The following is a 13,055-nucleotide window of genomic DNA, read 5'->3' as shown; positions in this document are numbered from 1 at the left end:
CCAAGGCTTCAACATCCTGTTTCTTTTTCCCTGGAATTGCTTGCACAAGGGTACTTATCTTAGAGCCTTTCTGGCAGTTTCCCATGAGATGTTCGATGACATTGTACCCAATCAATGGTGACTTCATACTCCCAGGATACACCAACATTGGAACCCCAAGACTCTTGGTTCCAATGCGAAGGTCCACTAGGATCCACCCAAGGTATGGCATCTCTATCTCATTTGCAGCCTTTAAATCAAGATGTTGTCCTTCTAAGAGCTCTTCAACTGGTCTTATTTCGGCATGAGGAAGGTGACATTTGACCCAACTGTCCGAGACTAAAGATACTGCTGAACCTGTATCCCACAGCAGTTCACTATCAATCCCGTTGAGGGTTCCATTAACAACGCACCTTTCACCCACTAGGTCAACAATCTTCTCTCTCTTCTTTCAAGACCAATCGTTATTCATAGCAACCTGTCTAAGCAAGTCGGGACATTCCAGTCCATTTACATTTACTGCATGGACATCGCCTGAGGTCCCTTCTCGTCCCCCAGAGGAGACCTGTTGGCGTTTCCCTGTTGCTTACCTGCCAAACATCCCCTGGATAAGTGACCAAATTTACCACATTTATAACAGTGGCGGCAACTGTCTCCTATACCATCCTGTTGACAATCGGAGCATCCCCGGGGCCTCCTCTCAAACGTTTTCGCCCTTCCCCTTTCTGTTATGGCCTTGTGTATTTCAGCCACTTGTGTCTTCAATAGTTGTACCTCTTCGTACAAGTTTGGGCTCTTCTCTTTCTTTACTTCGGGTTTGTGTCGGTCATTACCTGTCATTTCAACTGAAGCTGTGACAGGCTTCTTCAGTTGCATCTTTCTCGCCCTTTCTGCCTCGGAATGGGATGCTTGGTTTACCCTCTCCAGGAGGTCTTCCTCGCTGCATTTGTTGCTGGAGAAGGCATTCTTTACCTCCTGTCTAACTTCCGCATTCGACAACCCAGTTGACACTGCATGTTCAAACATTGACTCTACAAGGGTTTGGTCATATTTGAATTTGGCATTTGCTTCTTTTGATGCGAAGAGTACTCTCTGCTTCAACGCCAGGGCACGGAGGACAAAATTCTGGGCCGTCTCAATTCTACCCTGTGATATACCACATAGCTCCTGATACAGTTCAGTTGCTCCCCGCTCCTGAAAGTGAGCCCTCAGCAGACGTCTGGTAATGGGAAGGTCTAAGTCGTCCCGTCCCTCCAAGTAGTCCCTTAGCTGTAAACCAGGTGTAACAGCCCTAACTACAGCCTCTACAATTTCTTTCGCAGGATACCCACTTTTAAGTCCACTGTTAATCTGGTGGACCAGAGACATGAATGCTAGCTTGTCACGTTGCCCAGGGTCCCCGATCTGTCCTTGTATCTTGAACTCTTTCTTGTATGGCAGAGCATGATCTGTGGGAGGGTGACTTTCCTTCTCAGAGGTTGACGTGGTCACTTTTAGTTCTCCTAGACATCTTTCAAACTCTGCTTCCAAGTCCTTGAGCTTCCGCTCATACATCTTTACTGTTTCCCTCATATCCGTTTCAGCGGCATCATCGGCTGAGGTGCTTTGGTCCGTCTCCATCATGGTCTAATCTAGTGGTTACTTCAGTCCTGGCAGGGTCGCCAATTTGTTAAGACCAGGATCTCTGTGAGACGGAGAGAAGAAAAACCAGTTTTAATTTAGTTGTAACGAGTTAAGGCACATGTTAATCAATCACTGATATAATACAATAATAACTATGCAGTCTCACATTTAAACTCAACTGCATATTTGGATAAGGCATCTGAATGGATTTTCATCCTGGCATAAACAAAGGCTACTTCTAGTTCTTAAAATAATAAACTGAACCTGCTCAATCTTTCTAATAATTCAATACATAACAATACAATCAATCTGGATAGCCGTAAATACTTATTTCTATCTGGATTTCGGGGAATCCCCTACTATTGTTACTACGCAATGACGTCACCCCTCATGACAGTTCTAACAACCAAATGTACACGCTATAGCCTATCATAACGCTAGGTCACTGAGCAACATTACGTACAGAGAAATTACCTAAAATGTCACATCCACGGCATCCTGATACATGATATACTATTGTTAACAACATCAAGAAATAAATCACTTTTGTACTGATATGACTCGTGTAAATTATGATTTTGTACCACTAATCGAACTTTAACGACAAACAATTGTTATACGAATATACGTAGGCCCATGATAACACAGACATATCCTACATGCAAACCTGACGGCCTCGTTTATAACGAATATTAACTCCTATGTATCGATGGCAAATCTAGACCATCCGTCATAATGAAAATCTTTTAATAACGACAAATATTTAATCAACAACCTAGTAATACTTTCATATTCACATGAAAGGGATTTAAGCATCATCTTACCTGTGAGACGGAGAGAGGAAAAACCAGTTTTAATTTAGTTGTAACGAGTTAAGGCACATGTTAATCAATCGCTGAGGCTCCGCCCACCATACGCGCTATTGAACGCCAAAACAAACAACAAAATTTTGGGTAGGGCACCGCTAATCATACCCATAACAATCTTATTGCTTGTAACCAAGAATTAAGTGAGAACCAGAAAAAAAAAAGTTCACTGAGGTTTCCAGCTCTTGATTTATTGACTATTTATTCCAAACTGTATCTATATCCAGAAAGAACAGTCTTCCTTTGTGAAATATAGACACATAGATGTTCTACATGGACTTTTCCTATCACCAATTTTTATGCTAGCAAATCAGCTCTGCCACCAACCATTCCTTTAATAATTGTCATTAATGAATGAGAGTAACGTGACATTGCTTATTCACTGTAAAATATTTTCACAGCTAATTACTACCAAAGCCAAATTCATCTAGTATAAATCACAGAGAATAAGGCTAATTTGGTGATAGTTTGTGATAACATATTGACTCCTTAGAGCTCAGAGTGTGAAAACTGATAAGGGCCGTTTTAGTGTGTTTCAATCTGCCAACAAAGAGCATCAACCCCACCCGGATTTAAGCAGACCAACCCACCTAAGTATTAGTTCATTACATTGATCAAGGGGTGTGAGGTGGGCAGTAGTTTTTGTGCCAATTTTGAGAGTTAAAAGCTTGATAGAGTACATCTGATACCTAGTACACTATACACAGGATGCATTATCACCAGGCAAAGAATAAACCTGTCTATATGTAAAGCCGGGAGTGATCAGGTTGTCGGTGTGATGACTCCCATGGGGGGAGATGGGGTTATTCAAATGACTGAGTCAAACGATTGGTTTACTTGGCAAGCAGTGTATTATCGCTCCTCTAGCGAGCTCTCATAGAGCTTTTAACTTGCCACGTAAAGGTGAAAATAAACATTTTAGAATTGAGGTGTCGCATGCACGCGTAGTAATTACAAGCACTGAATAATAAGTAAAAGATAACTTTGGTTATAGACTTTTTGCGGGTGTCCAACCTTCAACCAAAGGAACTGTGGGGAGCCAAAAGGGTAAAATAATGCGTATTCCCACATATAAATTATTAGCCACATATGATTATGACAGCTTCATTACTTATGCAACCTTTCTCAACTGTGATTAAATTTATAAAGTTGGTCAAACACCCAACTTTCTTCAGTTATAAACAAGGTAAAAGAAAGAGTTCACTACACTCATACACACACTTGCACCGTCACAAGTGCAATTATTCCTTTCGCTCCGGCAAAGAATCGAAAATGGAAAGTTAAAAGAAACCAAAACTTATACACAAATGCAAGTAATTTTTCGTCGTTGTTATGATCTGCACTATCAATTGTTTAACAAAATTATACTATACAGGAAATACAAAATCACATAAGATAGGAATGTTTCAGTTTTGTGTGTTTGTTTTTCACTTTTTATTTTTGTTAAAAAAATATAAAATAATCTTTATTCAGCAAAAAAACAACAATTAAAATACTTCTATGATTCCGTTCTGGACAACAGAATCTATTACATGCCTAACACAAAACAATAGCTTTTTTCAAAGTTTTATGAAACCCATTTCTTTTGGACAAATACTTTGTAAACAATTGCCTCCCATAATTCTCTCCAGCTGAAAAAGTAATTGGTTACCTCATTGAAAATAGCAATGCCATCCTCACCATAATGTGCAAGTTTCACTCTGGGACCAACTTGTCCACAAAGCTTTTCAACTCTATATTGCAGTTGAAAGGCTTTTCAGTTGTCTTGGGTCAAGGTCAAGCCCTTTAAAACAGTTAATTCCCAAACACCCATCTGCCCTTTTACACATCAAATACCATGCTGCCATTATGTGGTACACATTGCTATGGTTTACAACTTGTCTTGTAAAATTTTATAGCTGTTTGAGGAATTTGTTCATCACAGCTATCTCTGTCTTTATACCAAGAACACAAGACATGTATTATCATCCTGCAATTTCTTTGAATCGTTGACAAAGAAACAATATTCCTATGATTTCCTATCAACATTTTGTACGAACTTTAGCTTACGAATATGGCGTATTGTCACTGGCATAAACAATGTTCACAAATTTTCCCATTTTTCAAGATTTCATAAATTTTACTCAAAATTTTGACAGTATTGTACTACCCAAAGTTCTACAAATTTTTCCAAGAGTTTTCAAATCATGTCTCCCTTCTATCAACAAAGTTAAGAAGTATAATTTCAGTAGAAATTTCAAATTTTAATACAGCAAAAAGAAAAGAAAAAAAGAAGACTGCTTGACTTCTACTTGACTAGGTAAAATATAAACAATAATATTTAAATTGATATTTCAAAAGACGAAAAGTTACAAACACGAGATCTCAATTAAACATAAACACAAACGTGCAGAGAAAGAGCCTGGTTTCAAAGCCTCAAGTTTTAGTAGTGAAATGCAACTAATGTAACTATGTACATTTCATCTGACAAATGCACTACTACTACTGCTGCAAGTCCATTTCTTCACTCCCACGGTGCCCAGGTTCCATTATGTAATGCAGGGTTTGCTTGGTCCGAGTCGTCCGGATATATCACAGGCACAGAATCCTTGTAGTAGGTGTCCAGCTTTGCCAGCAACGTTTTAACCACCGTAGGATATTTCTCCGACAATTCCATCTCCTCGTAAGGATCCGCGGTGATGTTGAATAACCAGACATTTTGTCCGGGAATTGTGAGAGGCAAATGAGGGGTGATTCCAGACCCTGGAGGAGCTATCCATTGACCATTGTTGGCACCTTTGGTAGAAAAATTATAACATTCCATTCAAGAATTATCACAAAAACACATTTTTTCCCCCCACATGTGGAAGATTATTTTATCTTTGACATCTTGCATGCAAAAACTGGAATTGGAATTATTTGAAGATGTCATGTAATGATGTAGGTTCTGTCACTTCTAGAGTACTTTCTGTAAACCAGAGTGACAAAGAAAAAAGGCTTTATCATTTTTATGACAAAAATATGATGTATTTAATATATGACAAAAAATATGACGTATTGACGTCACATATATATGACGTATATGACAAAAAATATGATGTATGATGTATTAAAAATATGACAAAAATATAGATTTTTATGACAAAAATATGACAAAAATATGATAGAAGGCATATGCATCTGCAAGTAAAATGAAAAAATGTTTTCATTTTCTTGTTGAATGTTCAATTATTTTTGATCAGCTTTTACAAAATATATCAACCACCAATACAACCATCTCACATACAATCACTGAATGCCACATTCAGTAGCATAGAAACTACATGGATGACCCCTTTGATAAATTGCTATCTAAGATGAAATCACCAAAGGGCTCAAACCTTCACTAAACATGGAAAAATTGCCATGGAAACTAACATGGTTAGCTGTAAGCATCTCCACAATTTAAGGCTCCTTAGGCTCAATATAAAGGGGCATCACCATGTAGGGGAAGAGATTTGTCAAAGTTTTACTCTCTTGAGGTGTCATGTTTACAGGGTTTCCCTCATTATGACCTATCATTTGACATGTTGTTTTCTTCAGCCACACCATTAGGCACGCTTGTAACTTATTGAGGTTATCCAGATAATAAAGTATGTGATGCTGTCTTTCTTGAGACATCATACTTTGTATCAACTTAACACGTTGAGCTAAATCGATAATGAAATCCCATCAAAGACACAACCTTTTGCAATTTATATCTACATGCCAAGTGAGACATTCATCAGAGCTGTCCTTGAGGCCTAAGATATATCACACTGTGATCTATGTTCACTGTGATCTCCACCACATACACATACTAGGCGGATTTTTTTGGACACTATAAGGCTGGGGCTCCCTAACTTGGGTGCATGAACCCCCAGGGTGTCTGTGAGTCCATCCCAGGGGGTTCGTGAGATGTTTCTGAAAGTCAAAACTAGAGTACTTTTTGTTGAACTGAAATCTGATATATCATATAATTTAGTAATGTACAAAAGTCGTACCTATGGACAAACTCTTTTCCCTATCCATAGGCATGTTGCCATAGTAGTGCCATGCATTTTCATTGCATTATTACACTATGAACTTGATCTTTTACGAAGCACTGTTATGCGTATTATAGTTTCATAATGACTCAGATCATGTCTCCAAAGGTTGGGGGTTCGTGGACAACTCTGACTTCCACAGGGGGTTCGTGGGGTCATAAAGTTAGGGAACCCTGCTATAAGGGATCAACACACTGCACATTAATTCTACTAAAGCTGTACTAACATGTCATGTTTAGAAAACCTTTTCTTCAAAATTTGAACTCTCTTGATCTAAATTAACCTTTTGACCTCCACAAAACATACAAGGATTCATGGAATCAAAGTGGGGCCATCCACATAACAAGTATTATATCTCTTTCAGATATAATAAATATAAGATAGGTAGCACTGTAAGCAAATATATCAATGTGCAAAACACACACACAGACAGATACAAACACACACACACACACACACCATCACTTTGATTGCTCATGACCTTCCTCAGGAACAAACAGAAATGTTATTTTGTAAAGAAAGTATTTAATGCTGGAAAACTTAAAAGGTAAGTGACAAAGTTACTGACGAAATATGAGCTCATACACCATTCTCTCTTAACACGGGGTGCATGCAACCCCTTGGGGTGCGGGGCAGGTCTTCAGTGGGTAAGAAGCAATTTGAATAAACAACATATTTCCTGCAAGAGTAACTCCACCCACAGCTGGTAAAGGGAGTACAAAATAACTTTCAACTGCTAAGGGATGTGATTTGATGCAAAGGTTACCAAGCTGGGTAAGCAAATCATGCAAACATATTTCTGTAAGACTGACCTGGATTTCCAGTGAGTAGCTTCCAGTCACCGACTCGAATAGCTGATGTCATGTTTGTGTTGAAATCTTTAGGTTGATAAGGCCATGGATCAATGTTGTGCAGAAGTTCTTTCCTGGGAGATGTCTTGTTAGAACTAGATTATAAAAAGTAAGAAAAATCATTAGCTGATGATAAGTAAATGCAGGGAGGGTGTTTGTGTTTTAAGGTTTGTTTAAACATGTGATGGGACAATGATAATGGGACATACATCTGCTTAACTGTAGTTCCAAAAATAAACACACTCATGCAAATATTGGGAAAGTTTGTATTTCAGATATTTTGAGCAGATGAACCAGGCCAATTATTAACGGTCATCCAATAGTCCGAGAGAACTACCAAATTTCCAATGGGACAACATCAGCTTTGGAGGTTATCTGGCAGAAAACTAGTTGTTTACAGCAAATTCAGATTGCATTGTAACTAAATACCCCCAAATAGGTACAACGATAAATTGGTATTGTCCTCCATCACTCTGGAGTTACTGAAATAAAACGAAAGTAGTGGCGTGCCTATGTTCCACCCCTAGGGGAGTTTTACTGGCCCAAAGCTGCACGTCACTTACACTGTGTACATATTTTTCAGTTGTTCTTTGTAATATCTAGCGACATTCTTTTGGAAAACCAAATTTACTGTTCAGACATCCAAAGAGTAAGACTTGGTTGTCCGAGAGTTTTTAAAAAAAAAAAATTTGCCTTGTGAACATACAAATAACTGGTTGAATCAGTACTGAACACTGCAGCCTACCACAATTACCGATACACTGAGAGCAATTGTTGAATTTGAATTTTCACATCATATGGTAATTAATTTATGAATAACAAAACATAATGGAACAACCGTGATTGTTTTCCACTGAGAAGATAGATGAAGTGGAAACCAGGATCATGTAGGATGTGTGAAGACATGAAAGTCAGTAGTGACAGAACAAAAGCAGGAAAAATTGGTAAAATCGTTAAAATGCTATTAAAGAGTTTATATACAGGGGGCTCATTGCATTTCTATAGTAGCACCACACCCCACTGTAGGGAATAATACACATATATGCTAATCCTATCTGCGACTCACAGTTTCTCCAACAATTAGCTTCATAAATAATCGGCTTACTATCTTGTGATGTTTGTATTATCCTATCACCGGGGCTCAAATTAAAGGTTTGAGAGAGGCAAGCCAACATTTTTAAGGCAAGTTAGAAATTGCCTTGGATTTTGATTGAAAAGGCAGGTCACAAATGCAATGTATCAGCTCTCAAAATGACATTGAGGCAATTTTCAAATATTTGAAAGGGCACCGAGAATGTTTCTCCAAACAGAGAGATACAAAAATGATATCATTTGTAAAACCATACTTCTAGATCTTTATGTTGCTACAGTTTTTGACAACTTTTGAGTTAAGAATTAGTTTGACAATGAAAATTAATGATCAAGTTAATTATGAGAGCATCTTGAGGCAACTTGATGGAAGGAGTAGGACGGTAGTTGCCATGGGATACAGATGATTTTAAATGGCGTAATGGAAATTTGTTATGGGCACGGATGGCAAATTTGATGTCCGTGCATTTGACTAATTCCAGCCTCGCACCTTTACACTTTACACCACTTTACAATCTCAAGGACTTACTTAATGGTATCCCACATATTAAATCCATCAAGATTGGTGTAATTCAGTGGGTACCCTGCTACACCATCGACCAAAGTAGGCAGCCAGTCACTGACGTGAATGAGCTGTTTGTTAACGGTTCCTCTGACATCTGATGGTAAAAGGTCGCTGTGGACGAAACCGACGCCCCGCAAACCCCCTTCCCAATAGGAGGCCTTCCAGCCTCTGAGTGGCCAGTTGTTTCCCCCTTCGAGAATCTGGCCACCATTGTCTGAAAGGATTATAAAATATTTTTAAAATTAAATTAAAGTAACGACATGGACTTAAGTGAGGAAGATTTAAAGCTATTGTCATATCACTTTCCCCTCATGCTTCTATAATAAGATATAAGAATCTTTATTGACCATACGAGGAATTGGCTTTCACTCCATCTCAGTAAAACAGACAATAAAACAATCATAAATACATCAAAAATACATAAAAATCTGATTCCTAAAACAAAAAATTAAGACTTATGTTTACCTTTTCAGCAATGGACACGACTTACTTAATTTGCCAAATATTTTCTCGCTCAAATATATGCAAAATGCCCTAGGTAGTGTACTAACAACAACACGATTGTCTAAGACCAGTACGATAATTCCTCTCGCCAAACTTAACACCAATTTCCATCACAGAGTTTGACCATGCTACATTAAAGGGAGTGAAGACTTGCGCACAAAGAAACGTCTGATGCTGGTAAATGAGGTCTAACAAAAGTGTTAGACACCACCATCGATCCCAGAAATACACACACAGCTTGCTACTGTCGGTAATTAGACACCAGTGTACAGTCAATACATGCAGCTACGGTCCACAGCACAGTGTACAGAGCAGCGATGGACATCTCAAGTCCAGATAAAAGATAACAAGGTATCACGTTTCATTACTGTCTGCATTTTGTAGCGACAAGAAGAAAACTTCACTTGCAAGCAACGGAAAGTTAACTTTTTTCAGAGGGCGGCACAAGGTTTGGGGCGAGTCTTCAATGCCTTTAAAAGGGTGGTAGCAAATAAAATGGAGGAATTTACTACTGGCAACGTGTCAACATTGGCATATTTATTAAATAATTCCAGTTAACTATGGATTGAAAAGAAAACACAGAAAAATAATAATCATTAATGTCAATGGATTATCACAGCAAAGAAAGTACATTTAATACCTGTTGAAAACACAAAGACGGTATTGTTCCACAAGTCAGCAGTTTTCAATTTCTCGACGACGTTCCCGATAGCTTCATCCATGCATGAAGTCATACCGGCATAGATCCTTCCATTGTTATTAGTGATATTCTTGTAAGGTTCCTGGTACTGCTTGGGAACTTGTAAAGGAGAATGGACTGATTGGAAAGGCAAGTAAAGAAACAGAGGCTGCAGAAGAAGAAAAAAACGAATTAAAAAACTTCCTTTGAAATTAATTGAACAGGGAAAACAAACCAAACGATACTGATATCGATATGACAAAATTAAAATACGTCTATGTCAGCTATTGATGAATCAACCTCTTAAAATGTCTTATGTCTATTGATAACAATAAAACTGTCACATTTTGAATTTTAAAAACGAATTGAAACATAGTCCAAAAACAACTTTTGTGTTACCAAGATAAATAATTGCTAAGGCAAAAACATAGCATAACAGTTTTACAAACATAACATGAACAAATCAACATGCACAAGTACCACAGACTTGAAGAAACTGCCTGCGATCATACTGGTTCCATTAAAAGAACACACTCAACTATGATATATTTAACTAGTGTTGTAATATTATGAAATACATTTCTATTCAATATCATAAGAGCGTCAACTCTCTTTTTTTCCTGATAGATATGTTTTTTATCCAAAGAAAAGTTTTTATTCAAATTTTAACTACTTTAATACTCCTAGGTCTGTAGCATTTTAAAACCAAATGTAAAAATTCAAACTGTCTTTAGTATTGGCTGATACAATAATTATCTGCTATATATTGAAAAGGTAAAGTCTGTAACCGTTTAACTTTCTGTTCCAAAAAAGTTACGCTTTTTTCTCACCTTTGATTTATTATGTTTATCAATTACTTGGTTGACTCTGTCATTAAACACAAAGACAGAGTAGTTGCTGATAGCTGACCAGAAGGGAACATCATTGTCCCAAAGGTCATACCCTAGCCAGTGATCTCTGTCATCGAAGGAAACTCCATAACCACCTCTGAAGTGAGTATAGTAATCTTCAGAACCAGAATGATATCCTAGAAAAAAGGAAGAATATATTCGATTGTAAAGAAAAAAGTCGTAGAGCCTTGTATGAAATCGTTCTGCTCCCCACAGCCTCCCCCCCTCACCAAACTTTATTCCAGATAAACTGTTTGAACTCATTTTTTCCCACATTTTTATTCACTTAATTTTTGTGTGTGTAAAAGTGTATAAGACTTAAAGTTTAGTACACATATGTTTGAATATAAGCAGGTATATAATTCTTTACGGTTAGATAGTTGAAACACATATGAACTATCAGTATAGAGATAGATTAAACCTTTTCCTTCAAAATGAGGTAGTCATGAAATATAGCTTACTGCAAAAGGATTTTATCATTTGATTAAATTAAATTTCAACATTATTTTCAAAAATGATTCTATGTCTAGAATTCCTGCCTCCCTCCCAATGGTGTATGTGACATTTAAGAACTTACCAAAGAAAGAGTCAAAGCCTCTATTTTGTGGCAAGCATGCCTTCTTATAAAATCCTAGGTGCCATTTACCCACCATGTGGGTTGCATAACCAACATTTTTTAGCCATTGTGGTAGTATAGGAATTTCTGTAGGTAGGCAGTTGGGCTGGGCTACTCCTATATAACTGTGTTGGAGCCCTGTGTGGATCTGAAGAGAACAAGGTTACTAGGATGAGTATAATTTAAAAAATGTAATTGTAAATGAAGGACAAATTAGCATGAATACCTGTAGTCTAGGCCTAGCAATGCATGTTGCAACTATCTTTGCCCACAGAAACTTCACTGTACTTAAACCTCAGTTCTTCCAAAAGGTTGACATGGAATAAATTGTATATTAAGTATGACTTGATAAGCTTTATTTTTTTAAGTTTTCAGACGTTTCTCTCTGAGAAGATTTAACCAATGAAATGAACGGAGCAAAGCTGAAATTTACACGATAGACTTGGTTTTTAACTGACATGCTTTCAAAAATGTAATGTTAGTTATCTTCTGTACAAATAGCTACTGTATAGCCCTAAACCCTATGCCTATAGGCTATATGGAGGCAAAATTCAGAGCCCTAAAAACTGCTCCACAAAAGTTGAACATTTTTATTATTGCCTGCTTTGTCGAAATTTAAGCATTTCATTACCTGATACCTGCCACTCAACAACTGACTTCTTGTAGGTGAGCATACTTGCTGTACGTAATAGTTCTCAAGCCTAACTCCTTCAATCGCTAACTTATCCAAGTTAGGGGTCTGGATCTCTGATCCGTGGTAACTGACATCATTGTAACCAAGATCGTCTGCTAAAGCGAATACAATGTTCGGTGGCTGGTTGGCAGTAGCAATTGCAAGACTTACCAGCATCAGAGTGTACTTGATCTCAATATTAAAGGATTTCATTTTCACGTTATGGTTTGCAACATTAGGCTAAGCTAAAAATTCATGTTGATCAACTTTGGCCCATATCATGTGATGACAATAACAAAACCATGCACAAAATCAGCTGTGCGGTGGCACACAAAAGTTACACGTCCGTCTATAGTTATTAGGGAGACGATATGGATTGAAATTAAAGTTTAGAAACCTAGCTAAGTTTCAGATCAGAAGCGACATTAATTCCCGTCGAGGGCCCTTTTAAAATCAAATAAACACAGAAATCTCAAATCCTAGAGCAATTCTGAACATAACCATTCAAAGCATTCTTTAAAACATTGATACTTTTAGATTTTTTTGGGCAACCGACTCAGGCAAATCATGACTGTCGTTCACAACCAAGGCCGAAGAGAAAATATGTTCTTTTACAAAAAAAAAAAAAAAATAATAATCTACTACAAACTTTGACAATGACCTTTAGTGTTCCAACT

General features: G+C 37.5%; 1 protein-coding gene across 1 annotated transcript; it reads right to left on the bottom strand.

Moving 5' to 3' along the window:
• Positions 1-2,653: 2,653 nt before the first annotated feature.
• Positions 2,654-12,667, bottom strand: LOC139979361 (arylsulfatase J-like). The gene is made up of 7 exons (XM_071990077.1): positions 12,337-12,667; positions 11,667-11,853; positions 11,030-11,226; positions 10,161-10,368; positions 8,981-9,230; positions 7,324-7,457; positions 2,654-5,243 (listed from the first exon to the last, which is right to left on the bottom strand). The coding sequence occupies exons 1-7, from the start codon at positions 12,589-12,591 to the stop codon at positions 4,972-4,974; spliced, it is 1,503 nt and encodes a 500-aa protein (XP_071846178.1). The 5' UTR covers positions 12,592-12,667; the 3' UTR covers positions 2,654-4,971.
• Positions 12,668-13,055: the final 388 nt, after the last annotated feature.

Source organism: Apostichopus japonicus, chromosome 2 (genome assembly GCF_037975245.1).
Source record: "Apostichopus japonicus isolate 1M-3 chromosome 2, ASM3797524v1, whole genome shotgun sequence".
In the NCBI taxonomy this organism is placed as follows: Eukaryota; Metazoa; Echinodermata; class Holothuroidea; order Aspidochirotida; family Stichopodidae; genus Apostichopus; species Apostichopus japonicus.
Note: the sequence above shows the minus strand (reverse complement) of the source record. Positions and strands in the feature narration are given on the sequence as shown.